This window comes from Salvia hispanica, chromosome 6 (genome assembly GCF_023119035.1).
Source record: "Salvia hispanica cultivar TCC Black 2014 chromosome 6, UniMelb_Shisp_WGS_1.0, whole genome shotgun sequence".
In the NCBI taxonomy this organism is placed as follows: Eukaryota; Viridiplantae; Streptophyta; class Magnoliopsida; order Lamiales; family Lamiaceae; genus Salvia; species Salvia hispanica.
Window position 1 is genome coordinate 16,277,008 of NC_062970.1, and position 27,397 is coordinate 16,304,404.

General features: G+C 36.2%; 5 protein-coding genes across 9 annotated transcripts; 3 read left to right on the forward strand and 2 right to left on the reverse strand.

Annotated features, from left to right (window-relative positions):
• Nucleotides 1-518: 518 nt before the first annotated feature.
• LOC125191974 (probable E3 ubiquitin-protein ligase RHY1A) lies at nt 519-3,114 on the forward strand. Of its 4 annotated transcripts, none has more exons than XM_048089418.1 (4): nt 519-941; nt 1,298-1,488; nt 1,875-2,204; nt 2,716-3,114. In XM_048089418.1, the coding sequence occupies exons 1-4, from the start codon at nt 687-689 to the stop codon at nt 2,807-2,809; spliced, it is 870 nt and encodes a 289-aa protein (XP_047945375.1). In that variant the 5' UTR covers nt 519-686; the 3' UTR covers nt 2,810-3,114. The 4 variants fall into 4 exon arrangements, with proteins under 4 accessions (XP_047945375.1, XP_047945376.1, XP_047945377.1 ...); XM_048089419.1 differs by having other exon boundaries at nt 520-941; nt 2,725-3,113; XM_048089420.1 differs by having other exon boundaries at nt 521-941; nt 2,712-2,832.
• A 6,217-nt stretch (nt 3,115-9,331) lies between these two features.
• On the forward strand, nt 9,332-11,898 carry LOC125192283 (probable protein phosphatase 2C 63). The gene is made up of 4 exons (XM_048089817.1): nt 9,332-9,695; nt 9,889-10,259; nt 11,120-11,356; nt 11,471-11,898. The coding sequence occupies exons 1-4, from the start codon at nt 9,449-9,451 to the stop codon at nt 11,771-11,773; spliced, it is 1,158 nt and encodes a 385-aa protein (XP_047945774.1). The 5' UTR covers nt 9,332-9,448; the 3' UTR covers nt 11,774-11,898.
• A 172-nt stretch (nt 11,899-12,070) lies between these two features.
• Nucleotides 12,071-13,863, reverse strand: LOC125192282 ((S)-8-oxocitronellyl enol synthase ISY1). Its single transcript, XM_048089816.1, has 2 exons — nt 13,580-13,863; nt 12,071-13,476 (listed from the first exon to the last, which is right to left on the reverse strand). The coding sequence occupies exons 1-2, from the start codon at nt 13,616-13,618 to the stop codon at nt 12,346-12,348; spliced, it is 1,170 nt and encodes a 389-aa protein (XP_047945773.1). The 5' UTR covers nt 13,619-13,863; the 3' UTR covers nt 12,071-12,345.
• Nucleotides 13,864-15,274: 1,411 nt separating this feature from the next.
• Nucleotides 15,275-18,071, reverse strand: LOC125196237 (pentatricopeptide repeat-containing protein At5g02860). Of its 2 annotated transcripts, XM_048094669.1 has the most exons (2): nt 17,718-18,071; nt 15,275-17,411 (listed from the first exon to the last, which is right to left on the reverse strand). In XM_048094669.1, the coding sequence occupies exons 1-2, from the start codon at nt 18,062-18,064 to the stop codon at nt 15,617-15,619; spliced, it is 2,142 nt and encodes a 713-aa protein (XP_047950626.1). In that variant the 5' UTR covers nt 18,065-18,071; the 3' UTR covers nt 15,275-15,616. The 2 variants fall into 2 exon arrangements, with proteins under 2 accessions (XP_047950626.1, XP_047950624.1); XM_048094667.1 differs by having other exon boundaries at nt 15,275-18,071.
• Nucleotides 18,072-24,070: 5,999 nt separating this feature from the next.
• LOC125193444 (classical arabinogalactan protein 4-like) lies at nt 24,071-25,738 on the forward strand. The gene is made up of 2 exons (XM_048091232.1): nt 24,071-24,532; nt 25,504-25,738. The coding sequence occupies exons 1-2, from the start codon at nt 24,125-24,127 to the stop codon at nt 25,576-25,578; spliced, it is 483 nt and encodes a 160-aa protein (XP_047947189.1). The 5' UTR covers nt 24,071-24,124; the 3' UTR covers nt 25,579-25,738.
• The last annotated feature ends 1,659 nt before the right edge of the window (nt 25,739-27,397 follow it).

A 27,397-nucleotide genomic window follows, 5' to 3' on the forward strand; every position in this document is an offset into this window, starting at 1 on the left:
TTTAAAACTGCATAAGTTTAGTTAGTTATAATCAAATCAAATGGACTTAATTAACGACACGTCTCTCTGTGTCTGTGAAATCTAAACCACCTTGCTCAATCAATACATATAGACGTTTGATTTTAGAGGAGTGAATTAAATTTTTGTTTCAACTTTTGAATTGACTTAGCAATAAATAGTGCCAAACTGCTAATTACATATTTTAGCATCATTGTCGATTACGATTTTCCATTTAATCCACCTTAATGTTATTATTTTTATTTTATATATGAAGTTATATTATTATTATTTATTAATATCATTAATTTTACAAATTATAAGTTAATGCTCAATTTTCTAGTATTTTATTTAATTTGATGTTGAAGTTGGAGCAGTTGGAGTACAACTTTTAGCTATTGGAATCAAAATAAATATATACAAAGTTATGTTACACAAATTATGGTATGCTTATTTTTTTAGTTTATTTCATGTTGAATTATGCTAAAAGAGTTGTTACACAGTAGGCAGTGGGCGCGTCACAATTTTAAGACAAAAGTGAGAGATTAGAATTGGATGCCCCCAAAATTTCCCCCAAAAAAACTTCCTCTCTTACCTCAAATCTACCGAATTTCTCTCAAACTTCAATCTTCAACCTTCAACTGCCATAACTGTTTTTCCATTGGAAATCTGCTGCTAATCGGAGTTGCATGACGAGCGCTTCGGAGCTTTTCTACCAGCGGAGGTCGCGAATTGGGCGTCATTCCGATTCATTTGGCGTTGGGTCGGATTTGGGCTCTCCACCGCCGCCTCTCTGGATCAATCGCCGCCGCCGCAACAACAACCCTGCAGGAGGAAATCACAGTCGCCGAGATCGTCTCGATCCCGACGGCTGCAATCCGTTGCGCCGCTCTCTTCATCACCCGCGCCAGACCTCGTTCCATCGCTCTTCTCATCCACCTCCGGTCAGTTTTTGTTGGTCCTTTCGTTGCGATTATTGCAATTTATGTAGCAATTAGGGCTGAGTTTTTGGAGTATGTTAGCATAGAGCCCGGAGATTGAGCATTGCCATTTCTTGTTTTCACTATGTGCTTTGGATTTAGTATTCTTCTCCTTATTTAAACACACAATTGCGAATGAGTTCAGCAATTTCCGTTGCAATTCTTAATTTTACTTTGCAAGCAATAGCTCAATTTTGTCTAATGTTATGATATTAGCAGCGCCTCCGAGTGTTGGTTTTTTTACATCTACCATATGTAAATACTTCTCAAGGAGAAACCTTTCTGAACCATTGGCTGGCATATCCTTTCATTGTGAACAGGAACGTGAAACGGTTCGACCTGAAGATGGCAACCACCTGTTTTCTCCAGGCAATGTTGTCCATCCTGAACCTCAAGTTAATCCACAAGATAGGCTGTCTTTAAGTGGGAATGACAGGCTTCCTGGAGCCGTGCTGCTTGCTAGAGAAAGACTTCTGCAACGACTGAGAGGTGTTACACTCTCTGGTAGCAGGTTGGTTCAGATGTTTGAAACCCCACCCCCAGCCCTCTAAGCATAATTGTGTCAACTAGAGTAAACTGTAAAACTCATAATTGTGTCAACTAATTGTTTGCACACTAGTCATTAAACCTTACCATTGCATAATTATGTTCCCGAACTTTTTCTCTGTATTTTTTTATTCCTTCTACTCCACAGCAACTCTTATTCTGCTGAACATGTATGTTTGTAAGGACACTGGACTTTTGATTCATGATTTGATATTCTAGCCCATTTACACCTTTAAGTGTTAGCCTTCTTGAAGCCCTTTCATATCATTTAATTTAGTGACCTTACACAATTAAAGCGATTTACGTTTGTATTAGTGGCTTTCTAATTGGTTACTATGCTTCTTTGTATAGGCGGAGTAACAGGAACTCATCTAGTAGCCAACATAGTGACTATGCAATGGGGGATGACTTCAGGCTCGTGGATGCTGGGGATTGGGAAACAGAAATATCTAGGGAGTGGCTCGCAGCAGCGGCTCCCTTACCCAGTTCAGTTGTCCAGCATCTGAACAAGAGGCCTCCAGGACTTACTCAAGAGGCACTAAGCTGTTTGCCGGTCGAGGTATTCTGTGTCGCAGAGGAAAGTGACGAGCAGCACGTGTCTAGGGCATCGAGAGAGTGTAGCATATGCCTGGAGAGTTTCTTGGTGGGAGATCAGCTGATATGTCTACCGTGCGGGCACAGGTATCATTTTTGTTGCTTGGACCCGTGGGTTCGGACTTGTGCAGACTGCCCATATTGCCGTAGGAGTATTGATGTAACTTCTGGCAGAGTTAAAAAGGATCCAGAATGTTGATCTGTTAGAAGGTCTTGTCTAATGCCATACACTAGCTTTTTCATGTCTGTGTTAGTGTGTTGTGATCGTTCTTCTGTAGCGTGTATTGAGAAATCCTGTCTTGTAATTTTTTCTTTCAACTCTGACGCCTAATGTGACTCGAACACACTTGTTCCTCATGTGAAGTAACACTCTTACTGCATTATGTTATGTTGGTGACATGAATATATAACTGGACTCGCATGTAGCTGGTTTGTAATTGTCAGCCATCATCCGTTTCGTCTTACATACCATTCCCATTAGTAAATGAACGCTTAGCATCATTTAATTACCAGATGTTTGCAGGCAGCCCTAATGTTAGTACTACTACTTATACTGCTGATAAGTGATAAGCACTCTATGTTGATATTTTGTAGCAAGTAAATGCAGGTCGACGAATTGGGAAGCAGCAGGTTGTTTGGGGGATATTCAACCCGGGACAGGACCCACCTGGTGTGTCGTGTTTCATGTTTGAGCGAGGTAGATTTGGACAGGTAAGATCTGAAACTTCTAAGAATAAAGGCTTTTAAAGTAAACAGAGAGATTGGCGGTACCCCAGTTGAATGATTCAACATTCGGCTATAACTGTTTGTCCCATGAAAATGATGTGTAACAAATAATATCATGAAATTGAAAGCACCCTTAGAAAAACTTCCTTGACTACCTTGTAGTAATACTATATTAGAAGCCAGTCAACTCAATTAGTTTTTCATAGCGACTCTGTCCCACTCAGTACTCACAATCCATTTTTCTTTGCGACTCTCTGTTTCAACCTTTTACGGCTGGATTTATTGATACGAACAAGAATTCCTTGTTATAGTCTTAAATGCTTGTAATAATTTCCTTATACAAAAAAATATATGTAAAAATAACACCCAGTCACAAAAAAAAAGGAATAAAAAAAAGGGCAGCGATAATCATATACTCCCTCCATCCCGATTAAGAGTCACACTTTTCCATTTTGGTCCGTCTCCAATTAAGAGTCACACCTCATTTTTACCATAAATAGTAAGCAGGTCTCACATTCCACTAACTCAATTCACTCGCATTTTATTATAAAATCAATATAAAAAAATGAATCTCACATTCCACTAACTTTTTTAACAAACTTTTCTTTACATTTCTTAAAACTCATGTCCGGTCAAAGTGTGACTCTTAATCGGGAGCGGAGGGAGTATAATTGTATGCACATAATCGAACTTTTTTTAACATTTTACATTGAAAATCGATTTATAAACATTGATGGAATTAAAATAAATTGCATACTAATCATTTTGCAACACTTCAAAAAAAAAATTGAAATTTTGAACTTAAATATTTGTACATTTAAGAAAAAATTTATTCTTTTACTAAATATTATATAATTAATTCAAATCAAGCTCGAAATCATGTTACAATTTGACATAAAATTTCTATATCACTTCTTTCTTATTGCTACATATTATACAATAAATAACATAATTAATTTTGAATTAAATTCAATTAAAATTAAAAATTTAAGGATATTATATTTACAATTTATCTTTTTTCTAAAAAATATGTTGAGCATAACACTCGGTCACAAAAAGACAAGAACACAGGAGAATTTATTACCTGTTTGTTACTATATGCAATTAAGTATAGGTGAGGCCAAACCGGAGTTTTCATTACGACTTTTGGATGCTATAACAACCCAACCTTCACCCTAAGTCTCAAGGCCAAAAATGCTTGTCCAAAAATTCCACCATCATGACAGGGTGAGCATTTATATTTCGAATTCGATCCGATATTAAAATTCAACATTTAAAAATAATAATAATAATAATAATAATAATAATAATAATAATAATAATAATAATAATAATAATAATAATAATAATAATAATAATAATAATAAAAAATCTGATTCAATCCGAATTTTTTTCAAAATTTCAAAATCCAAAACTATAAAATCTGATTTGATATGAAATTTTAAAATTGCATAAAAATATTACTCCATCCGTCCCACATAATTTTATCCAGTATTTTATTTTGGGCCGTCCCACATAATTTTACCAATTTCACTTTTTTACCATTTTTGGTAGTGGACCTCATATTCCACTAACTCAATCCTACTCACATTTTATTATAAAACTAATACTTTAAAAGTAGGACTCATATCCCACCAACTATTTCAACTCACTTTCCATTATATTTCTTAAAATTTGCGTCGGGTCAAAGTGTGTAAATTATGTGGGACAGAGAGAGTATAAAAATCATAGAGTTCAATATCAAAATCCAAAAACTAATACTCTCATAATTGTTCAACACATGTTTTATTATATATATACTATATTTTGATCCAATCCAAACATTTGTTTTTTCTTTTTAAAAAAATGAACCGGAATTTAAATTTTGATTCGATTCAAATCGAATTTTTGGATTTCGAATATTTGGTTCACCCCTAGTCCAGACCAGAGTGCCTCTTTCTTGCGTTTTAGCAATATGAAAATTTGTCGAGTGCAATCCATGATCACACTTCGAATAGCGCGTCTGCATTCATAAGAGGATTACAAATACAGTATTTAATGCATTAAACTCAATAAAATATACAGGTAGCTATTATACTATCCTCTCTGTCCACTATTTAATTTTTTAGTTTTCATATTGGGTTGTCCAATAAAATATACAGGTAGCTATTTTCCTCTCTGTCCACTATTTAAAAAATTAGTTTTCATATTGGGTTGTCCATAATTTATAAAATCATTTACTTTATTCCATTTTTAGTACGCGAATTTTATATTTCACCAACTTTTTTTACACACACAATCAAATATAAGAGCATCTCCAATAGCTTTAGGCCAGCCACTCTCTCTCCCTGCCACGTCATCAACAATAAAATTTCACTTGCCACATCATCATTTTAAGCAAATAGGCTAGCTTAAGGCTAGCCACAAGCTAGCCGCAATAAAAATAATTCAATTTGCGGAATTAAATTTATAACAAATTACGGAAATAAATTTACGAGACATATACGGGAAAATTCATTAATTTCATTTAAATAAAAAAAGGTACATTGATTAAAAAAATTACATTAAATAAAAAAATTACATAACATAAAAAAATCAGGCTTCCACACACGAGCCCCGCCTCTCTACTCCTCGTCGTCGTTGCCGCCGCCACCTGGGACCTCCACATCGAGTGAAGAAACCTCTTCTCCATGGGTCAGTTGCGGCCTTCCAATCTTGGAAGACCGCCAACCGCGGCCCGGATGCGGCTTCCCACGCCTTCCGGCACTCCTCCCCGGTGAAGTCCTTTCCATGCGGGCAGTTCCTCCTTGTAGGTTGCTCTAATCTTAGTCCACATATTGACGATCCTCTGGTTGTTCGCAACCAGCAGGATCGTCGCAAACCGACACCCACGCCTTGAACAGGGCGACGTTCTCATCGTCCGTCCACTTCCTCTGTGCGGGGGTGTCGTCAACAGCCGGCTGCGACGAGCCGACCACCTTGCTCCTCCCCTTGTTCTTCTTCTTCTTCGGCGTGGCCTGACCCCGCTCTGCTCCCCCCGTTGGAACAGGAGTGTCCGCCTCATCGATATCGTTCCCCAACTCCTTTAATAAGAAACGGTCATCCCCAGTGAACTGCGTCTCCACCGGGGTCGATGTGTGAGACGAAGCCGTAAAAAAGTCAAGAGTGGGACGATAGACCGTGTCCCCCCCCCCTCCCAGCGACCCCTGCATCCCGAGCTGCACCCCCCTGCCATACCGGCATCATCCACATCATCTGCTGTATCATCTGCGGCGTACCTCTCCACCCCGACATTGTCTGCCCGCCATTGGCCTCCCCGCCCAGCATCGCCTGCTCGCCCGCCATCAATCCCATCAACTGTTGCCAAGGGTACATGTTGTACCGCCCCGCCCATCTCGCCCCATCCAGACCCCACGGGTACCGTGGGAGTCTGAGACCCGCTTGTCGCCGGCGTAGACTGGTTGTTGTTGTCCATCTCTCGATGTTGCTCTTATACAGAAATGTAGATAGAGAGAGAACTCGTTAAAACAAGTGGTGCAAATGAAAATGACGTGAAAATCGCGAATATATAGTGTTTTAAAAATTTTAAATAAAAAATAAGAAATAAAAAATTGCGCTCGCCGATCGCTCGCCGATCGCCAGCCTGCAATGGCAGCCAGCACCTTCAAATCGGCGTGCGCTCGCCTAATGGCTAGCCGATTCGGCGCTCGCCGGTCGCAGTAGTTCGGCTAGCCGACCGGCTAGCACACGAGCTAGCCGCTATTGGAGATGCTCTAAAACTAATACTTTAAATGAGTCTCACATTCCACTCACTTTCTCTCTTTACTTTTTTCTCAAAGTCAAATAATTTTTTAAAACCCATGCCGAGGAAAAAAAGATTCTTTAAATGCGGGGTGAAGGGAATATTAATTGTTCATTTTGTGTGCGTTTAATTATTCATTACCTCGAATGATGGAACAGCTAACCCAAGGATTTGAGGTTGTTCGGTTGTTTTGTACCCAAAGACAAACATCAATTCCATTTAATCTTATAATTAAAGATAGACGAATCATATTACATTCGACTATACTTGAATCCATACCCTTTTAAAATAGTACTATCATTTTCTCTTATTATGTGGTTTGGCGTGAGAGAAGATTCAAGTTTTGGTACTATGTGATTATAGGGTTAAATAGTTCATAGGAACGAGTCAAATTTAGGTTATGAATTCTAGTATTCCATGGTCCCACGATGTTGAAGTCACGAGTGACAGATATTTTCGCAATATCATAGTATGCTCTTTTGGGGGAAAAATAAACATCTAAATGTTTCGCATTTTCGATTAAAAATTCTTATTACCGATCTTTAAGGCCATGTTTCGGTTAAATTGAATCAATATATTATTTATTACATCGTTGAAATTAATTTAAAAAGGAGTAAATATACATTAATACAAACTTAAATCTGAATTCAAAATTAATTGAATCAATCTTTTGAAGTATAGAAGTAATTTTTATTTATTTATGTGAAATTAGTCTAACCGATTATTAACTCAAACAAGGATATGGATAACATTGAATCGTTTAATGTAAAAGTTATGTTTCTTATAGTATTATTCTTGTACCCAATAGTACATTTATCTAAAGTACAACACGACATATATGGATGTAGTATTAATGGAAAACGAGAGCAAAAACGAATAAATATTTGAAGATTTACCCAAATCCATAGTATTAAACTTACCTAATGTGATTCCGATAAGTTTCTTCCTCTATAAGAAATAAATCCACAAATTATGTCGCTTTTGTAAAAGCCATTTCTATTAGCCACCCACTCAACTCAACGGTTTGACTTAAGAAATTGAATCATTTTATTGATAAATGAAAATTTTTTTACGTCCAAATAAAATTATCCCAACGTTGGGTTATTGCCAACCTCAACTATATACTCCTTGTGGTTATTGCCAAGTGCCAACGTTGGAGTAATATTTTAGTGGTTTGCTAGTGAGTCAACAACAATAATCCTTGTTAAATCGAAATTAGATATAAATCCAACAAAATAAAGTATGTACTTGTTTTATTTGAAATAGAAAAAGCATTGCAATCCTAAAATTGTCGTGAAACCACAAAAGGTAGAAAAAAAAAATTTATATTCACACTGCATATTACCAAACTCGACCCTATTTGAATATATTTACTTCATTACCTTTATGTTGAAGTGAAGATTAATTATTTTAATAAGCACCACTACCTTTTTAGTAACGTGTTATGTGGGGAGTGTGTAATGACATATACACTTACTCTACTAATTAATCAATTGTCTTTTCCATTTGAATTCAAAATCCATCTCGAAGATATAAGTTTAACCAACCAATATCCACGAATAACACGATTTGGATTATAACATACTTATATAGTTTGATTGTATTATTCTAATTTGATGTGTTTCTTTTTCACATTAAAGTTTGGATGTCTATCCTTTGCAAAATGATAAAGAAAGAAGATAGGAATCTTTCTAATTAGTTTGTTGGGAAATGCGTTCACCAAAAGATTTGAATCGATCCAACTTAACTGCATTCATAAATAGTAGTGGAGGAGTAATATTTATCTGTTATCATGCATGGATTAATCATTTGATTGTCATTAAAAAATTGATTATATAGTTTACAATCACTTTTAAAATAAAATATTTTCAACAATAGATAAACCTAAAAATTGGATCAAGTCAACAAATGTTCAGCGATTTACTATATTAAAAGAAGTTTCCGATTTTATAATTTATAACAATACTAGTATTTAAATCACAAATCAGAAAATGAAATGAACCAAACATAACAAAACTTTGATAGGACTATCTCCAATGATACTCTAAAATCCAAAATAAAGTAGATATTTAACTCCATTAATACTCTAATTAAAATCAATTCTATTTGGATTTTAAGTAAAATAGACTCATTTTTAGATTTACACTAAAACAAACTTAAATCACTTTTTAAAATTTGTGAGTTAAAATACTACTAGTATTTAGTGGATAGAGAATATTTTTAAAATTTGAATTCAGTACTCCATAAATGATTAAATTAAAATTACTATTTAATTTTATGACATTAATACTAAAAATAAATTTAAATTTAGTGTAAATAATTAGAGATGCTGTTAGTAAAATAACATTCTCTGTTCTCACTAAAAATTACAAGTAAATAAGCTAATATTATGTCATACTGCTATAATGAGGTAAAGAAAATTATAAATCTAATGGTTGACGTAAACAATTTATAATACTATGAAGCATGAAGATAAATATAAAATGGATTAAATATAAATAATGAATATTCCTCATATATTACATAAATATAAATATGTGACAAATGTAACACTTTAATATCTAAATAGGGTATTCAATTAATTGAAAAAGAAAAGAGAAGAGAAAAGAAAAGAGAAAAGCGCGTTGCTACAGTTGGTGCGCCGTGTTGCCTTTGTTTCTTTCTTTCTTCTCCTTCTTCGTCTCATCACTCAGTTGCTTTCTCTGTCTTCCCTTTTTATAAACGCGGAGTGTTTCCACTCTACAAAATAAAATAAAGCTCGTCAAAACAAAATCTCAACCTACAATTAAACCATACTCGATTCTCAATCCAAGCCTATTGGATCATGTTCCGATCCTGCTGTTTGCGCTGCTTTGGCCTCCGAAATGCCGACGCCTTGCTCTGGCACTCCGAATTGAAGCCCCACGCCTCCGGTGAATTCTCGATCGCCGTCGTCCAGGCCAATTCCAACCTAGAGGATCAGAGCCAGGTCTATACCTCCCCCTCCGCCACCTACGTCGGAGTTTACGACGGCCACGGTGGACCTGAGGCCTCCCGCTTTGTCAACAGCCACCTCTTCCCTCATCTCCACAGTAATTTCCTGCAATTCCGCTTCTATTTCTTTCTTTTCACTTGAGGTTTTGCTTGATTGTGTTGTTTAGTATTTTTGTTATTTTTGATTGTTTTGAATTTTGATCCAGCTCTGAACTCGGAGAAATAGAATATATCGAGATTGAATCTATGATTGTAGAATGTTCTTTAATCTCGTCGATTTGTGATGTGCAGAATTTTCCAAGGAGCAAGGGGGATTATCGACGGATGTGATAAAGAAGGCTTTCAATGCCACTGAAGAGGATTTCACTCGCTTAGTGAAGAGATCATTGCCAATCAAACCACAGATTGCTTCAGTCGGATCGTGTTGCTTGGTTGGTGCAATTTCAAACGGTGAATTGTATGTTGCAAACTTGGGAGATTCAAGAGCTGTTCTCGGTCGCAGAGGTTTTGATGGAGAGAAGAAGTTAGTAGCGGAGAGGTTGTCTACAGACCATAATGTTTCGTCCGAAGATGTTAGGAGGGAGGTTGAAGCTCTTCATCCTGATGATTCACCTGTTGTGATTTATTGCCGAGGGGTTTGGAGAATCAAGGGAATCATTCAGGTGCTTTTCTTCATCTATTTAACTTACTATTGGAACGACTGTTTGCAAATTTATAAGCATCTGAAATGAGTTAATCCTCACAAAACCATATTTTTGGGGCATTAGACAATTTTCTACTAGTTTCATATTGTATTCATTCTAGTGTTTTGGTTTAAGGTTTAGTAGTCATTTCACTGTGTTCTCTATTAAAGAAAAACTTATTATTTAATCCAATCCAATCAAGTACTGATACCGATTATAGTAAACGGGCCAAGAGATTTAGCTTTGAACTAAAGACATGCGATTCATCGGCAGAACTCTTGGCTGCTTCTCTTTCAGCTAGATCCTACTGCTCAACTTGAAAGAGCAATCACCCGGAGTTGATTTTATGATTTTATCATCTGTTTCTGTTCAGTCTTTCTTTTTCTCCCAAATTTGTATCTCAGACTATTTTTGTGTGAGTGGCTGCAGCAAAGCTCACAATAAGTTCATTTGCTAAAGGATCATGTCTTGGTTACTCTGCCAGGATTCACATCCTCTGCTCCTTGCCATATATCTCATGTAGCTGAAGTTGAAGTAGATGCCTTCCACACATGAGATGATGTTAAGATCATAAAGCAAAGTGTTGTGATCCTGGTGGCTCTATAGTCTCATGCCTTTCTTTTTGACTACTTCGAAGATCCTAATGACTTCAAAGAAGCTCATTTAGCATTTAGGATCTATTTTTCCTTCATTCCTTGTGATTTAGAGATATTCATGTTGGCATGGTGAGACAAAGAGTTAGTGTCTTTGTTTTATCTTTAATCATTCCTTTTTCTAGTTTATTGACATGAAGCCAAATGTGAAGTTGAATCCCTAATGTTTTTGTTATCTTTCTTCAGGTATCTAGATCAATTGGTGATGTCTATTTGAAGAAGCCCGAGTTTCACAGAGACCCTATTTTCCAGCAGTATGGAAATTTTGTCCCCATGAAGCGACCTCTTATGTCGGCTGAACCTTCCATTGTAACCAGAAAGCTGAGACCACAAGATATGTTTATTATTTTTGCCTCTGATGGTCTGTGGGAGCAACTCAGCGATGATGAAGCGGTTCAAATAGTTTCCAAGTACCCAAGAGCTGTAAGTGTCCAGTATCTGCCAAACACCGTGATAAATTTGTACTGTTTCGACGTATGCTTTATACCAGCCATGGCCTACTAAACAACTTACACATCTCATGGTGTAATTTTGCAGGGAATAGCCAAGAGGTTGGTTGCAGCTGCCATTCAGGAAGCAGCAAAGAAGAGAGAAGTGAGGTACAAAGATATCAAGAAGATCGAGAGGGGTGTGAGGAGGCATTTCCATGATGACATTACTGTAATTGTGATGTATCTTGATCACCAAACAACAATCTCCACTCCTAAGCATAAGCAAGGCACAGTTGGATCTACTTCTCCGCCTATTGATATCCATTCCCATAACTCGGATGAAACGATGGAAAGTTCTAGCGACAGGATCTTTCCCAACAAAGAATCACGAGCAAATGTGTTATACTGAATTACTCAAAAAACAGTTTATGTTGTATACAGGGTTGGTGTAGATAAAATAGAATACAGTACAAAAGGATTTTAGTTAATTTTGAAGCATAGGCTCTAACATCAATTACACATTCTTTTTGTTCTTTTTTGGTCTGAAATCAGTTTTTGCTATCAGAGTTACTCATAGACTGATAGTTTAGTTCACCTGCAGATTATTTTCTGAGTATTATTGTGCTCGTCTCCTTTTAGGGCAAAGGAATGGATCACAACAAATTAAAAAGCACACAATCGAATGATCAATGACTACTAAAATCCAGAAGAAAAAAATACTCGCATATATAAACACTGAAATTTACATATACCGAGAAGCAAGATACAATGATCCAGGAAGCAAAAACAACCACCAAATTCACATAAGAAAATGACATCCGCCAACTATGTATACTTCCATAATGCAGCATCATTTTCTCTCCCCAATTGAAATCAATCTTATTATACAACATTATTCTGTTTCGTGCAATAAAGAAATGATACATCACACACTAATAAAACACATTCATTCACCAAGCATAGAGCAAGCAGGTATTCAACTCAAGGAACAATCTTGTAAGCTTTCACCTTATCAATCCAAGAAATGAAGGAATTCTTGGAATTCCTGAATCCAAGAAATCCATGCTCCTTGCTTTTGTTCATTGTATCCAGCAAACATGCATTCTGAAACACAACATCTATCAACCACCAATGCCCAATATCCTCCAACTTGGTAGGCGCCAAGCCATTCTCCCTCACGATCTCGTCCCAAACCGGACCTTTATCCTTCATCAACTCCTGCAGTTTAACCTCCTTCCCTTCCTCATACTCCCCACACTCCACCCCAAACTGCTCCGCCAACACCTTCCAGAAATGCTTCCATCTAAAAACATCGCCATTGCTCACATTGAACGCCTCATTCTTTGCGTAAGGATCCACAGCTGCCCATATCTGATGCTCCGCAACCAAATCCGCATCCGAGCAATCCGCGTATCCATCCCAAGTAGTCTTACTACCGGGATACCTCAAAACCGCACCCTCATGCTTGCAAATAGCTGCGTACGCACAAAGCGTTCCAACAAAATTCATAATGCTGTACGGTGAGAACCCGAATATAACCCCAGGGCGGTGCACGGACCAAGTCAAACCCTCCTTCTTCCCAGCTTCCACAAGCAGAATATCCTCTAGGGTATAATAGAAATTCAAGCAATCCAATCGAGGCAAATCCTCGGTAAACGGAGGATCATGAGGCTGAAACTTCACTAGAGAATCAAATGGACCGAGATAATGCTTCCTACCAGTCTGCAAACAGATATGCTTCAAATTGGGGCAATTAGGGATGACAACATTCAGCACATTTTTCAACATTTCCCCATTAGCTTCACAATTCTCCTTCTCGGTGGATCTGTTAGTCCACGTGGCATAGAAAATGTTGGTTATATCGGTGAGAGGGGATAGCTTTGTTTTGACGTCGTCGGCGTCGGATACATCGCAGGTGATGTAGTTGATTGGGTGATCCTCGTTCCAGGAGGGGCGGGGGCGGCGCGCCACGCCATAAACCTTCCACGGGCCACCTGGAGTGTCGGAGAGAGGAAGGATCTCCGCGAGGCTGTTCCCAACGATTCCGGTCACCCCCACCACAAGAGCCACGCTCTGGTAGTTCGGCGGTGCCTCATCTACATCGATTTTTTTCTATTTACACATCAAATTACATCAATTACGCAAAATTCGCATGTGGAAACACAAATCAATTTCATCATAAACCTAGAAAAGTGAAGATTGAGTAATTGTTTACCTTTGCAGCGCCAATAGCTCCAGCCCACCACCAGCTCATCTTCAATCGCGGAGGATTAGGGTATGTTTGTTACTCCAGTTTGGATCGTGAGAAGAATATGAATCTGTGAGGGAGATTGCGACAGTGAAGCTTAGCTCACGGATCTTTCTTTTAATGGAGAAAAACAGAAGTGCCTAATTAATTCATTAATGAAATGAAACCATTTTAATATCTTAAGATTCCGTGTACAGATTTTTGTCTGTAATTCAACTTTTAGAGACGAATGAGAAAACAATTTCCATGTTAATTGTTCAATTATTGCATCGTCTCCGTTGTTATCAGTTAATAATAATATAAACGTGGTTCCAATAAACTCAATTGTCACAATCTAGTGGAAAAATTCAGAGGCCTCAATTTATATCTTGCAACTTTGAAAATTAATTGTTAATTTAATGACTTATACCCCATCTGTCCCATTAGAAATGAAACTTTTTCTAAAATGGAAATAACACCCTCTCTACTTTTTCTTCTCGCTTACTTTACTCTCTTTTCATTAACTCACAAAACACCACTGCATAAAATCCTATGCCAAAAAGCAAATGTTGCATATATATTGAGACAGGGGGAATATCTGTTCGTAAATGTGTGATGGTAAAAAAATGTAGTCACACACGTGTCTAAATGTCATAAACAATCGCTGAACGAATTTAGTGTATGCATGCTTAAAAAATTAACGAAGTGGCTGACTAATGACATAGAAATGTGGCTACACCTCCTCTAACGAAGTGGCTGACTAATGTCCTTTTTGTTCTCTCTAACCTCGTTTCTATAGTCCTCTTCGGTGAAGCTTCTTGCCCAAAACCCCCTTTGTAGCAAGTTTCGCCATCATCAATAATTTCTTGCGCCCGTTATTTTTTGAGTCGATTTACCCGTTAGAAAGTACTTCATGTTGATATCGCACATATTATTTTCACTTCTAACTTCCCACTCATTGATTAATACTCTTCATAATTCGATGACTAGAGGAGTATATATACTCCTCCAGTTCCATTTTAGTTGGAGCATTCTTTTTCACAAATATTAAGATATTGTAAGTGTTTAGACGTTAAGTGAAGAAAAAAAATTAATTTTTATTTAAAGAAACGACTCAACTATCATTATAATAACTAAAATAGAAATGCAACTCAACTATCATGAAATAGAGGAGTATTGCGTTAATTATGCTTAAAAGTTTAAAATAAGAGAATATCACATGTTCAATCACAATACTATGTAAGAACATAGGGAGTAGTATATTTTAACACTCCCTTCGTCCCTAAAAATAGAAATTTTCTTAGGAAATTTCTTTCTTTCCAATAAGGCGTGAACCATTTTCTAGTAACATAATTTTCTTTCTATCTCTCGTACTTTACCAATTTTGCATTAAATTTCTTGTCATTTCAACAGTTTTCATTTTTAAGGGAGAGAGGGGAAGTAATACTCAAATTTGTAGTTGGGATGATCACTAAATAGAGTAGTTAGCTTTTATAGATACAAGATTTGCTAATAAATTCAGTCGCGTTCCCATTCACTTTCTTGAGTCAGAAACTCCCAAACATGAGGATGCAGCGATTATGTATATATGTGTCTAGGTCATTATTTCAACCGGCTTAAATGGTCACACACACACAAAAAAAACTGTATTTCAAAACATAAGACTACTTTTCAAGCACTATAAACTCATAAAACCCCTTTCATTTATATTAGCATCACACGCATATAATTAGAGAAATACAATAACAAAATTAAGCAATATTTAGCAACTAAATTTAGTTTGTAAAACTTTACTATATGCATATATATACATAACTAATCCATCACCTATGTAGTACTCCTATCACAATGCAAATCAAAGTAGTTTTGCAATGGAACAGTGATACACATCTATATCTGCTAAATTTGGCATTACCTCCACACATATATCTGTCCTTCTGGCAACACCCAACTCCGACCTATCTCTGGCGACGCCCACCACACATGGAGAGGCTCGTTTCATGGTAGAGACGGGATGCAACCCTCTCATCTCGTTGTCAGCCTCTGCAATAACCTGGTTTCCTCATCCTTTGATACCAGAGGATTCAGTTGGCGAATATTAGTCACAAACATCATGGCTTCCTCGCTCCTGTTCAGCTTACAGTACCAATCCACAATGGAGTTATACGTGCTCTCGTTCGGCCTGCAGCCGTGCTTGATCATATACCGGATCACACTAATGGCCTCCACAAACATCGCTTCTGCAGCATAGCTAGCAACGAAGGTATTGTATGTGATGACATCTGGGGCAACCCCGGATGCAGTCATCTCCTCGAATATCCTCGATGCATCTTTCATTCGGCCATTCCTGCAGTAGCCGTAGATCACAGTATTGTACGAGATGATATCGAGCTTCACCCCTTTCGACACCAGATACCTCAGTATCTCCTCAGCTTTCTCAAAGTTCCCAGACCGGCTGTGCATGTACATCAAGCTATTGTATGTTGTTAGACTAGGTGTGATCCCGTTCTCCTTCATGAAGTTCAGGATCTCATTGGCCTTGTCGAGCAACTGCCTCCGACCATATATTGAAACCATAGCATTTAGGGTAGGCACGTCGGGGGAGAAGCCTTTCCTCCTCAGCTCGAGGAAGGCTTGCTCTGTTTCATGTACGAGATCACTCTTGCTGTAGACCAGAACAAGGGTTTTCAGCAACACAGGATGTGGTTCGATTGCACCATCATATATATCTCTAGCAAGATCGTGTATCTTCTCGACTTTCTTCCCATTAGCATACGCATGAAGCAACGAGCTATAGGTCATCTGGTTAGGTTTACACCTTCCGTTCATCATCTCAGCAAACACTTTCTCTGACTGCTCCCACAGCCCCCCTCGTGCCAACGCTGCCAAAACAGCATTGTACGTGGATAGGTCAGGGGCAACCCCCGCCTTCAACATGAGCTTGTATATAGCCATTGCCTGGTCAAAAGCTCCACACCTACTATAAGCACTAATCAACGTGTTAAACGTGTCTCTCTCAGCCACAAACCCCGACTTCTTCATTTCCTTGAACACTCCCGATACCTCCGTGTCCATCCCATTCTGCCCAAATACGGCCAAGAGAGTGTTCCAAGTAACAACATCAGCCTTGCATCCAGACGCCTTCATATCATCAAAAATCTTCATCATCTCCGTAAACTTGCCACGATTCCCAAACATCTTAATCAGAGCATTGAAAGTGCAGATGTTTGGATTGCAGCCTGCAGCTTGCATCTCCTCAAACACCTTCATCGCAGAATCATCCTTCCCAGCCTTCTCAAAGCCTGACAACAATGTAGTATAAGTAAACACATCCGGCTTGATCCCCTTATCCATCATCTTATCTTTCAGCTCCATCGCCTCCTCCAACAAACCGTCCCTAGCATAAGCAGATATCAATGAATTGTAAGTCACTATGCTCGGGGAGAAATCATTAACCTCCATCTCCCTCAAAACTTCTTTCGCCTCCTCAGGCCTCCTCGACTTCCCATAAACATCCAACAAAGCATTATAAGTAACCTTATCGGGCACATAACCAGCTGATTTCATCTCCTCAAACATCACTTTAGCTTCTTCATACAAAGATCCCCTCCTACAACAACTTATGATGGTGTTGTACGTGTAAGCATCAGGAACGACACCTGAGCTCTTCATACCATCAAAAACCTCCATGATTTTGTGCCAAGGCATCCCCATTTTGCCAAAAACATTCAAAATCACATTATAAGTTATCAAAGTAGGCTTGCAACCCTCCTCCTCCATTTTCCTGAACACCATTACAGCCTCCCTATACCTCCCATTTCTAGCAAAAACAGTAATCAAGGAAGTGTAAGCATACACATCAATCCCATATCCATCTTTCTGCAAATTATGCAGCAGAGAAGCTGCAGCAGAAATCCGGCCATCCTTCCCCAACATAGTAATCACCACCGCTACGACAGACCCATTGATCAATTTCTGCGAATCCGAACGATTCTTTATCCAATCGAAAACACTCATAGCCAAGTCGCATTTTTTATGAAACCCCAAACCCTTAATTATACCCAATAAATCAGAAAATACAGCATCTATATAATCCTCAGAAAATTCGGAGTCTTCAATTCTATACCTAAGCAAAGCGGATAGCTCTTGGTGGAGCTTGGCCGGATTGAATTGAGGATTGATGAGGGAGTGGAGAGTGCGCTCACCTAGAGGAGAGAGGCGGCGATTGAGCCAGGGCTTGCCCTTGTTGGGGTCGCGGTGCTTGCCGATGCGATGGCGTGGGCGCTGGAGGGAGAAGGGGTCGTGGGAGGAGGTGGTGGCGGGGCTTTGTTGGGAAAGGTAATCGTGGAAGAGAGGGGATAAGTTGGGAGGGGGGAGAGGAGGCGCGGCGGCTGAGGGAGGCAAGTCTTGGAAGAGAGGTTTAGAGGGAGGGGGATTTGGGAGGATAAGAGGGAGAGCTAGCTTTTCCGCCATTGAGAGTGTAGTGAAAACCCAGGGTTTTAGAAATGGCTAATCGATATTTATTTTATTTCAAATTTCAATGGGATAATATTATGGTCAGTAATAGTTTTGCTGGAGACAAATTTAAACCCAAAAAATAAAAATCTTCCCTTTGGGTCACAAAAGGTGGGTCACGTCTCGAGTTTTTAAAAACAAAATTTTGTTTATACTAATTAATAAGAAAGAATATAGCTCTACAACTCCATGATAGATTCGCCGATTTAAATCTGATAAATTATGTATGGATGTGTTTCTCTAAATTGATTTGTATAAAGAATTGTTTGCATATTTAGTGGGAATATTTGCAGTTTTGTAGTGGGATTGACATCTATCATACGTCCTGGTTCCTCTTCTTCATTGGAACACATATATGGCGCCATCTTCGGCATCATCCCTTATATTTCTCAGAGATTTCTCGATGTGATCTTCGGTACATGTGGAAACTTCAGATCAACTTTTCTGTCGACGATGACAAATGGTGTTGACGAGTTAGCAATACCATTTAATGTGTCTGACCCCATAAAATTCTGTTGTCTGAATCCGTCATAACTTATTTTCATTTTAACGAGGCATAATATTATTATGAGGTATTAATATAAGAATATTAAAACTTTATGAAATGAAAGAAAAAAGAGAAATTTTTGAAAAAAATTATAGATAACAAACATACCCTAGCATACAATTGTAATACTACTACTACAATAGTGCCGAAATATTTAGGCCATGCTTGGTATGATGGAATGAAATAAGGAGAGAATGGAATGAAGATGGGAATGAAATAACAATTCCATTCCATTCTTGTGCTTGGTGAATGTAAGGTTTACAAATGGAATGGAATTGTTATTCCTTAATTGATTTCATTCCTAAGCTTGGTAACTACGAATAATATAAGAATGAAATGAAATGAAATATGAATAATTAATATATTAATTCTATACAAAAAAATATTTATTTAAAAATATTTTTGTCAAATATTTTGGATCATATTAAGTTGAATTATACACGTAAATGAGTGTGTGTATATGTGGTGTATGTGTTGTTGTGTGTGCGTGTGTTTTTTGGTGTGTTGTGTGTATTGTTGTGTGTGCGTGTGTTTTTTGGGGTGTTGTGTGTATTGTTGTGTGTGCGTGTGTTTTTTGGTGTGCTGTGTGTGCTAGTGTTTTTTGGTGTGTGTGTGTTTTTGTGTGTTGCTGTGTGTGTGTTTTTTTGTGTGTTGCTGTGTGGGTGTGTTTTTGTTTGAGTTGCTGTGTGTGTGAGTGTGTTGCTATGTGTTTGTGTGTGTGTGTGTGTGTTTTTGTGTGAGTTGTTGTGTGTGTGTTTGTGTGAGTTGCTGTGTGTGTGTGTTTTTTTTTTCAATTATTAAAATTTTTAAATTTTTAATTTATGCTAAAATTGAGAGATGATATTAAATTTAAATATAATATTAAATAATATTTATATAATTTTGTTAAATTTTAAAATTAAAAGAAAGGAAAATGAAATGGAATGGAATGACCATTCCTTAGCTAAATGGATGGAATGGGTATTCCCAGCGGCGGAACTAGTAAGGGACAAGCCCCCGCTCCAGCGGGGGCTTGCCGGCGCCGGACACTGTATAATTATTGCGTGCTTGGGGCAGAAATTGAAGAGAGTACCCATAACTGTTCTTCTTGTAGTATGATTTTTAGAGAGATGGGAGAGAAGAAATAAGAGTCACTGTGTAAAAGTAGAGATACAATAGATATACAGAACAAGAAGAGAGAAAGATGTCTGACACACTCTATGCTATTTTAATTTTTTACAGAATAATAATATTAAATTAATTACTACTTCGATTAACATATTTTGGATATTAATTTATTACTCCATGAAATCAGAATATACTAATATCGTATTCACAAGTAAAAAGCATATTGCAAATATCTCAACCAAATATGTACTTAACAGAGAATTTTTTGAACAATAAAAAAAAAGTGATGAGGATGGTATTATCAAATATTATAAACAAATAAATATATATTTTATACTCATCTTAGTATTGAAATATACATTGCATATGACTTTTGTCCAAATATTGTTGAGTTTCCACGATTAATTATTTAGTTGACTGTAATGTAATAGAAATGAAAGTACAATTTCTCAATTGCTCGACACATACAACATACTCATCTTTTTTTTTTCAAATATAACTATCCTCTTAATCTTAAAACAATACTCTCTTCGTTCGTTATTAGAAGTCTCATTTAAGTTCGGCATAAGTTTTATGAAGAAATATAAAGGAATGTGGTTGAGAAAAAATAGTGGAATGTGAAACTGAAACTCATTTTTATATACTTATAATAAAATGTGAGTGCAATGAGTTAGTGAATAGTAAGATGTATATACTACCTACCATTTATAGTAAAAGTGAACCGGGACTCCTAATGACATATGGATGGAATATTAATTAATTAAAAAAACAATAATAATTATTATTATTAGTATTTTTTTAATTTTATTTTTATTTTATTTTCAGCACCGGCTTATTCGATTTTCTGGTTCCGCCACTGGGTATTCCCATGTGGAATGGAATGATCATTCCTAATGAAATGGTGATTCCTAAGGAAAAAATTTACCAAGCAAAGGAATGGAACGAAGGTAGGAATGTCATTCCATCCCATTCCATCATACCAAGCATGGTCTTAGTTTTGTTGAAAATGAATGCATCACTTGTGGCTGAAATTTAAGCAGAGATAGAGCTTACTAGAGACAAAATGTGGTTCTGAATATTGTGTTGTTTAATGTACGACGATCACCTATGTGCACGGGGGATCTTTGTTGCGCCTGCAAATCCGGCTACTTCATTATACCCCGAGGCTTGATCAGTTGCCAAACGGCACCGTTTCTACTTTCTCGAGCCAGTTTTTTGCACAACGGATTTGGAAGATTGAAAGATCAGACTCGATTATGTAACCAAACTTACGTATATTTGTGGGCCTTCATTTGCGGCTTGTCGTGGGTGTGATTATTTTGTCAGCCCCAAATAAAATCCACAATGCCCATGTTTGGCCTGCTTAATTTGCCGCATGTGTTGCCACTTTTTTACCTTTTCTATTTTCAGTTTTATTTAAATATATAAAATTGAAAATTTAGGATAAAAGTAATTACAGAAATGGTTTGGCCAAGAATAGTTAAAAACTGATTGAATCGAAACCAAATAAATCTTTTTAATGGAGTAGTACATTTTAATTGAATAATTCAAAACACAACCTCACAAAAATTAATGTATACTACTAGTGTAAAACAGATGTGAATAAAGATAATAATAGGAAGAGTTGCTTTTTTCCGGTCCACCACATAAGTGTGATAAACAGTGGCATTAATTAATATTTAAGACAGTAATTATAGAAGAAGAGGAAGCGTGAAATAAAAACATTGGTGGGGCTAATTTCGTTATTAATGATGACTACTACAAAATAATCATTCCTACTTTTGTTGACACATGAATTTGTGGCCTCACCAAACTGCCACCTTAATTCACCTTTCCTTTTAATCCACGCCATCCTTTTTCATTTTATTTGGTTTTTTCCATTTCAAAATTACGTATCAAGTAATGAAAAGTCACTATTTGCTCCGGCCGCAAAATTACCTCAATGTTGCTAAAATTATGCAATCCCATATGCGGTGGAATGATTTGTTACAACATGCAACATATCGAGTTCAAATTACATTAACTTGTCACAAAAAAATTAGTAAGTATGTCATATTCCTTCATCCCATCTAAGCTAAGGTATTTCTTTTTAGCACAAGTAATGAATAAATGAATTAGTAATTAAGTAGAACGAAAAAAGTGTTGAAATAAAATAGATAATAAAATAAAGGATAAAAGTCTAAGAAAAAGTTAAATAAATAATTATTGTGAAACTTATAGTAGTATACATATGAATGCACATATAAACACAAACAAGTACGCCTAAAATACTCACAACCCACTAAAGACGGTTTATTGGAATGATTAATTATAAAATTATCATTAATTCTATGCAACTAATGGTAATTTTATAATTAATCCAGAACTGAAATGTACTGTACTTGGCTGGAGTATTAAATAAGGGGCCAACCTGAAAATAGAAAATAAAAATATGTTATGGATACACTTAAGTTATGCATGTGTAGTTAATGCTCAAGTTTGCATTACCAGTCGTGTTACAGTTTTAGTTATGGTAAGCAATATGAATGAAACAAATGACCAGATATAAATATATGAAAAAGGTGTAAAGAGTGAAAATTAATACTACTACAACTAAGTAAAACTAGTATTTTGACTTTCTAGAATGACGGTGGTTGATGGATCGGTCGACCTTCAGCTAAATCTGTCATTACATGGAACTACACATTTATATAACGTATTCATAAATTCCATTATATATCCATATCTATAGATAACCACTATCATACTTCTTCTATTTTTTTCCCTGATGCAACTGAGCCATCCTGGACTTCAACCAGAGACGTCGCCCGTGAAGTAAATCATCGCACATACGGTCCAATCAATTGGGACTTGGGAGAGAATTTGATAAAATTTTGTATTTTAGACACTATTACTGTCTAGTTAAGAATTATGTACCGTATAATTTTTCTTATCAAAAGTACCTCGTGCAGATTTATAATTGATTTCATATGGCAGTTTGTTAACTTATACCAATAATATATCTATAGATATAGGGAGTGTTCGGTTGGCAAGACTAAATCTCAAGATTAAATATGTACGAGTATCATGTTTGGTTCATAAGATTAACCCCCTCAACTTAATCCTAGATGGATAGTCTCATGATAATTAGTCATAACCTCTCCCCTCCAACTAAAATAATCTCACAACTTAATCCTAGATGGATAGTCTCATGATTATTAGTTATGACAACCGAACGCCAAAATAGTATATAGATGAGGATTAAACAGGACGTCGCTATAACATTAAATCGAAGCCTTTAACATGATTCACAGCATTTCGCTGGAGTTGGGTGCGATTTATGTTACGTTCCCATCAATCATGCACGTTAGTTTCTCTGTCACTTTAATTTCCACAGCTGTCCACAAAATTACCCTTTTTTCTTCAAATAAAGATCACTTTTCACAAAAGGCATGTCCATGGTTTTAAACCAGATGATGATATCCAACTTCTAATTCTAAATTACTACTCCTACTCCTACTATTAGTATTTATAATTAAAACAGCTGCATCATATTTAGTCAAAAATAAAATTAATACTGTAGAAATGATGAAAGAAATAGCTAAATTAGCAAAAGGTGTCGGTTATTGAGGGCGCAATCATCAATTAATTTTAAAAATGATTAAACAGAAGGTGGTAAATTGCTGTCTAAGCATAGTAGTACAATATTCTTTTTCTCAATCGTGATTTTTTAAGTACTACTCCCTCCGTTCCATGTTAATAGAGTCAATTTTCTATTTTGGTAAGTTTCAATTAATTGAGTCATTTCTATTTTTGGTAAAATATAATTTTTTCTTTTACTTTATTCTTTTTTATTTTATTCTCTCATATTTTTTGCACCATTCATTTAACACATTATTCTTAAACCTCGTGCTAAAAAAAATACCTCTATTAATAAAGAATGGAGGGGGTAATATATTACTAATGCTTGTAATTTGAAAGCCAATTATAGCCGGACCCGAGAGTCTAATAACTCATTGAATTGCAGTAACAGAAATAGGCCCACAAACGCGGTGGGCCGTTGCTCATGTCGTCCGTACATGCATTATTTTTGTTTTGGTTTTAATATGATGTGAGCTTTATTACTCCTACTTTCTTCCTCTTATTAAAAATATTATTCACAATTTAGATGATGCATTAAAATTATTCCATTTAAATTTGTTAACCATTTTTTCTTTAGCAAATGAAAATAAATAAATATGTTAATTTAAAAATACTAAATTCATTACTCCATATAAAAGTGCCCTCTTTTATTTTTTATATACAAATTCCTCTAAACGTATGTACAGTTGGATGGTTTTAAATCTGTATCCTCCTATTCCTATAGGCTATATATACAAACATACATGGATCTTGGCTTGTCTCCTCATTTTAGCCTTCACTCCCAGGTGCGCACGTTAGCCACCGCATTTCCCTTCAAAATGGCTCCCAACATACTAATGTTTAGCGTCCTCATCTGCATTGGAGTCGCCGCCGTCAGCGCCCAATCGCCGGCCAATTCTCCTACTGCCACCCCTGCTCCGCCCACTCCCACCGCTAGTCCAACACCACCGCCAGCCTCCGCGCCTGCTGCTACTCCGGTCGCCGCTCCTCCTCCACCGGCTGCACCTACGCCGGCTCCGGTTGCTTCCCCTCCAGCTTCGGTTCCAGCTCCGGCTCCATCACCATCGCAAACAAGCCCTCCGGCTCCGCCAACGGGAGCTCCGGGACCTAGTATCCCAGGGCTCTCCCCGGCTCCATCCGCCACAGATCAGGTTCGTTTCACCATTTACTTCATCTCTATATGCTATGGCTATTCTACCGTTCATTTCTTACATCACTAAAATGATAGCAGTAGTATTAATTAATTAATTAATTAATTAATTGTGTTTTAAATTGGGAAAACACACACGCGGACGCGGGTGTACAAATTCATAGTAGTAGTTGATATTCTCCAATACTTAATTTTGTTGTTGTTGTCTCTTTATATTTGTGGTTATAAGATTTGTCTAAACACACGTTAAAAAACACACCACCTAATACTTACCTGATCCAGCATTTCCAGCCATTTACGCTAAACTCAAATTCATTTTAAGGTAAATGTCACAATAAATATGATTTTACTCCAACCATTTACACTAAACTCAAACTTAGAAGAATATGCTCTTTTCACTCGCAAAAATTGAAAAACTTTTGAATTTGGATTTGGTTTAGTGTAAACCTAAATACAAGTATTTTTTTTCCAAAAACAACAAATGAAAATAATTTTGGAGTACTATTGAAGCTAAGTATCTATCCCATTTTAGATTTTAATATACCCTTGGAGATGGTCTTAGTCCAAGTTGACTAATGGTAGGAAGAGTTTACTAACTTATGCTGCATATTTTATTTTAATTAAAACTACATAAATGCCACATTTTTACAAATAAATCTGAACGGTAGCGAACAAAATCCTAAAAAAAAATACTTTTTAAAAAAATACTTTAATTAAAATTTATAAAATATTGCTACTATTAAAAAAAATTATTTATATTCTTAAAAAATTGTTATTATATATTAAAAATATAAATATGAAATTTTTTTGGTTTAAAGAAAAAAAACAAACCGAAAATCCTAATTTTGAAGATAAATAAATTAAATTTGAAATTAAAAAATTTCGGATCAAATTTAACATTTTGATTATTTAGAAAACGGATAATTTTGGTTGCACCTGATTTATTTAATGGCTTGAAAATTGATATGGCAGAGCGGAGCAAATACAGTGCAGATGATCTATGGCGGCGCTCTTTTTGGGTGGGCTTTGATGTTTTTGTTGGCTTAGATTACTCTGTTTGGGCCTTTTCCCGTGTTTGCATTTGCAGCCCATATTTATATATTATTGTAATTTTATGTATTTGCTGGTATTTAGGTGATAGCATTGTTTGTTGAGATTTTTGGATGTACCTTTGATTTTATATATTGATTTGTTGGATTCTTTTTTATATTCACGGAGCCATATTTTTACCATAACAATCCCTAGGAAAAGAAAAAAATTATCACATAAATTCAAGTTTTATAAATTAATAATACTATTACTCCCTCCGTTTCAGATAGTTTGTATCACTTTGATCGGACACGAGTTTTAAGAAATGTAATGAAAAGTGAGTTGAAAAAGTTAGTGGAATGTGGATCCTACTTTTATATATTAGTTTTATAATAAAATTTGAATAGAAATGAATAAGTGGAATATAAGACCCATAAAAAATGAAATGGAATAAATTATGTGAGACAGATCAAAATGGAAAAATAAGATAAACTATCTGGGATGGAGAGAGTATTTTATAACGACAATGGTAAATTGCTTTGACACGTATCCTGTCACACTCGCAAAAAAATAGTACACGATAAAAACCAAGTTACTCTGCAGAATTGTTGGGCCTTCTTAAACTAAAACATCCTTTTACCTATTTTGTTATATCATCCGTCTATAGCCCAGAACCACTAAAATTGAAACCTCAATTTCGTAGTTGGGCCTTCTTAAACTAAAACATCTTTTTACTTATTTTGTTATATCATCCGTCTAATAGCCCAGAACCACTAAAAATGAAACCTCAATTTCGTAGTACTATATTAAATTATCCCCTTTTACTTTATTATCTCTTCATCTCTCTTCCTTTTTCATTTCCTACTTTATTCTTCCTTTACTTAACTTATAGTAGTATAACACAATTTTTCTTAAATCGTATGTCGAAAATAAATGCATCCACTATTATGGAACGAAGGGAGTTCATGTTAAATCTTAATCCTGATTAGTTAATTTAAACTCGGAATAAATTATCGAATTATAATAAATTAATAAAGTCGAATTGGGGATTGATGGAGACCTTCTTAACTAAGGTGTTACTTACTGCATCCACATATACGAATTTCGTTTTTACCATTATTCTTACCTTAAAAAGATCCAATTAAGTACAACCATTTAATTCCTGAGAGATGCAAGAAAAAATATATTTTCATAAACTTCAGCATTACATATAAATCGGCTAGCATTCATCTGTGCACTCATCAAAGACAAAGAAAGAAATTTTGAGCAATAAAAAAAAAAAATAGTGTGTCTGAAAATAGAAATGGTAGAGTCGGATAGGTCGTGTAATAAATAGGTGATGCTTGCAATGCATGAATAGATTTTTATGGGAATAAAATGATAAAATGACAATGAAAAGAAAAAATATACACACTAATAGTAGATATGTATAAGCATGAAACGTCGTAGGAATCAATGAGTCAAAAATATTACTCCCTCCGTCTCAAGGTATTCGAACAACTTTCTTTTTTGGGATGTCCCAACATATTAGACTCGTTTCATTTTTTAGCAAAAAGCATCTATCTTATTTTATTCTCCACCCACTTTTCTCTCTCTTCTCTCTCCTACTATTTCCCTCTCTCATACTTTACTCTCTCCACTTTAACTATTTAAATATCAATTCCTTAAATCATGTGCCCAAAAGAAGTGAGTCTAATACTCCGGGACGGAGGGAGTAATACTTATGTGTTTCTACTGCCTCTTTCCCTCTCGGCTTTCTCTCTCAATTTGCTAAAGGTTTTGCAATTTGGGAATTATGTGTTTGCAGATTGTGAGGGTGATGAGAATGAGTATACAA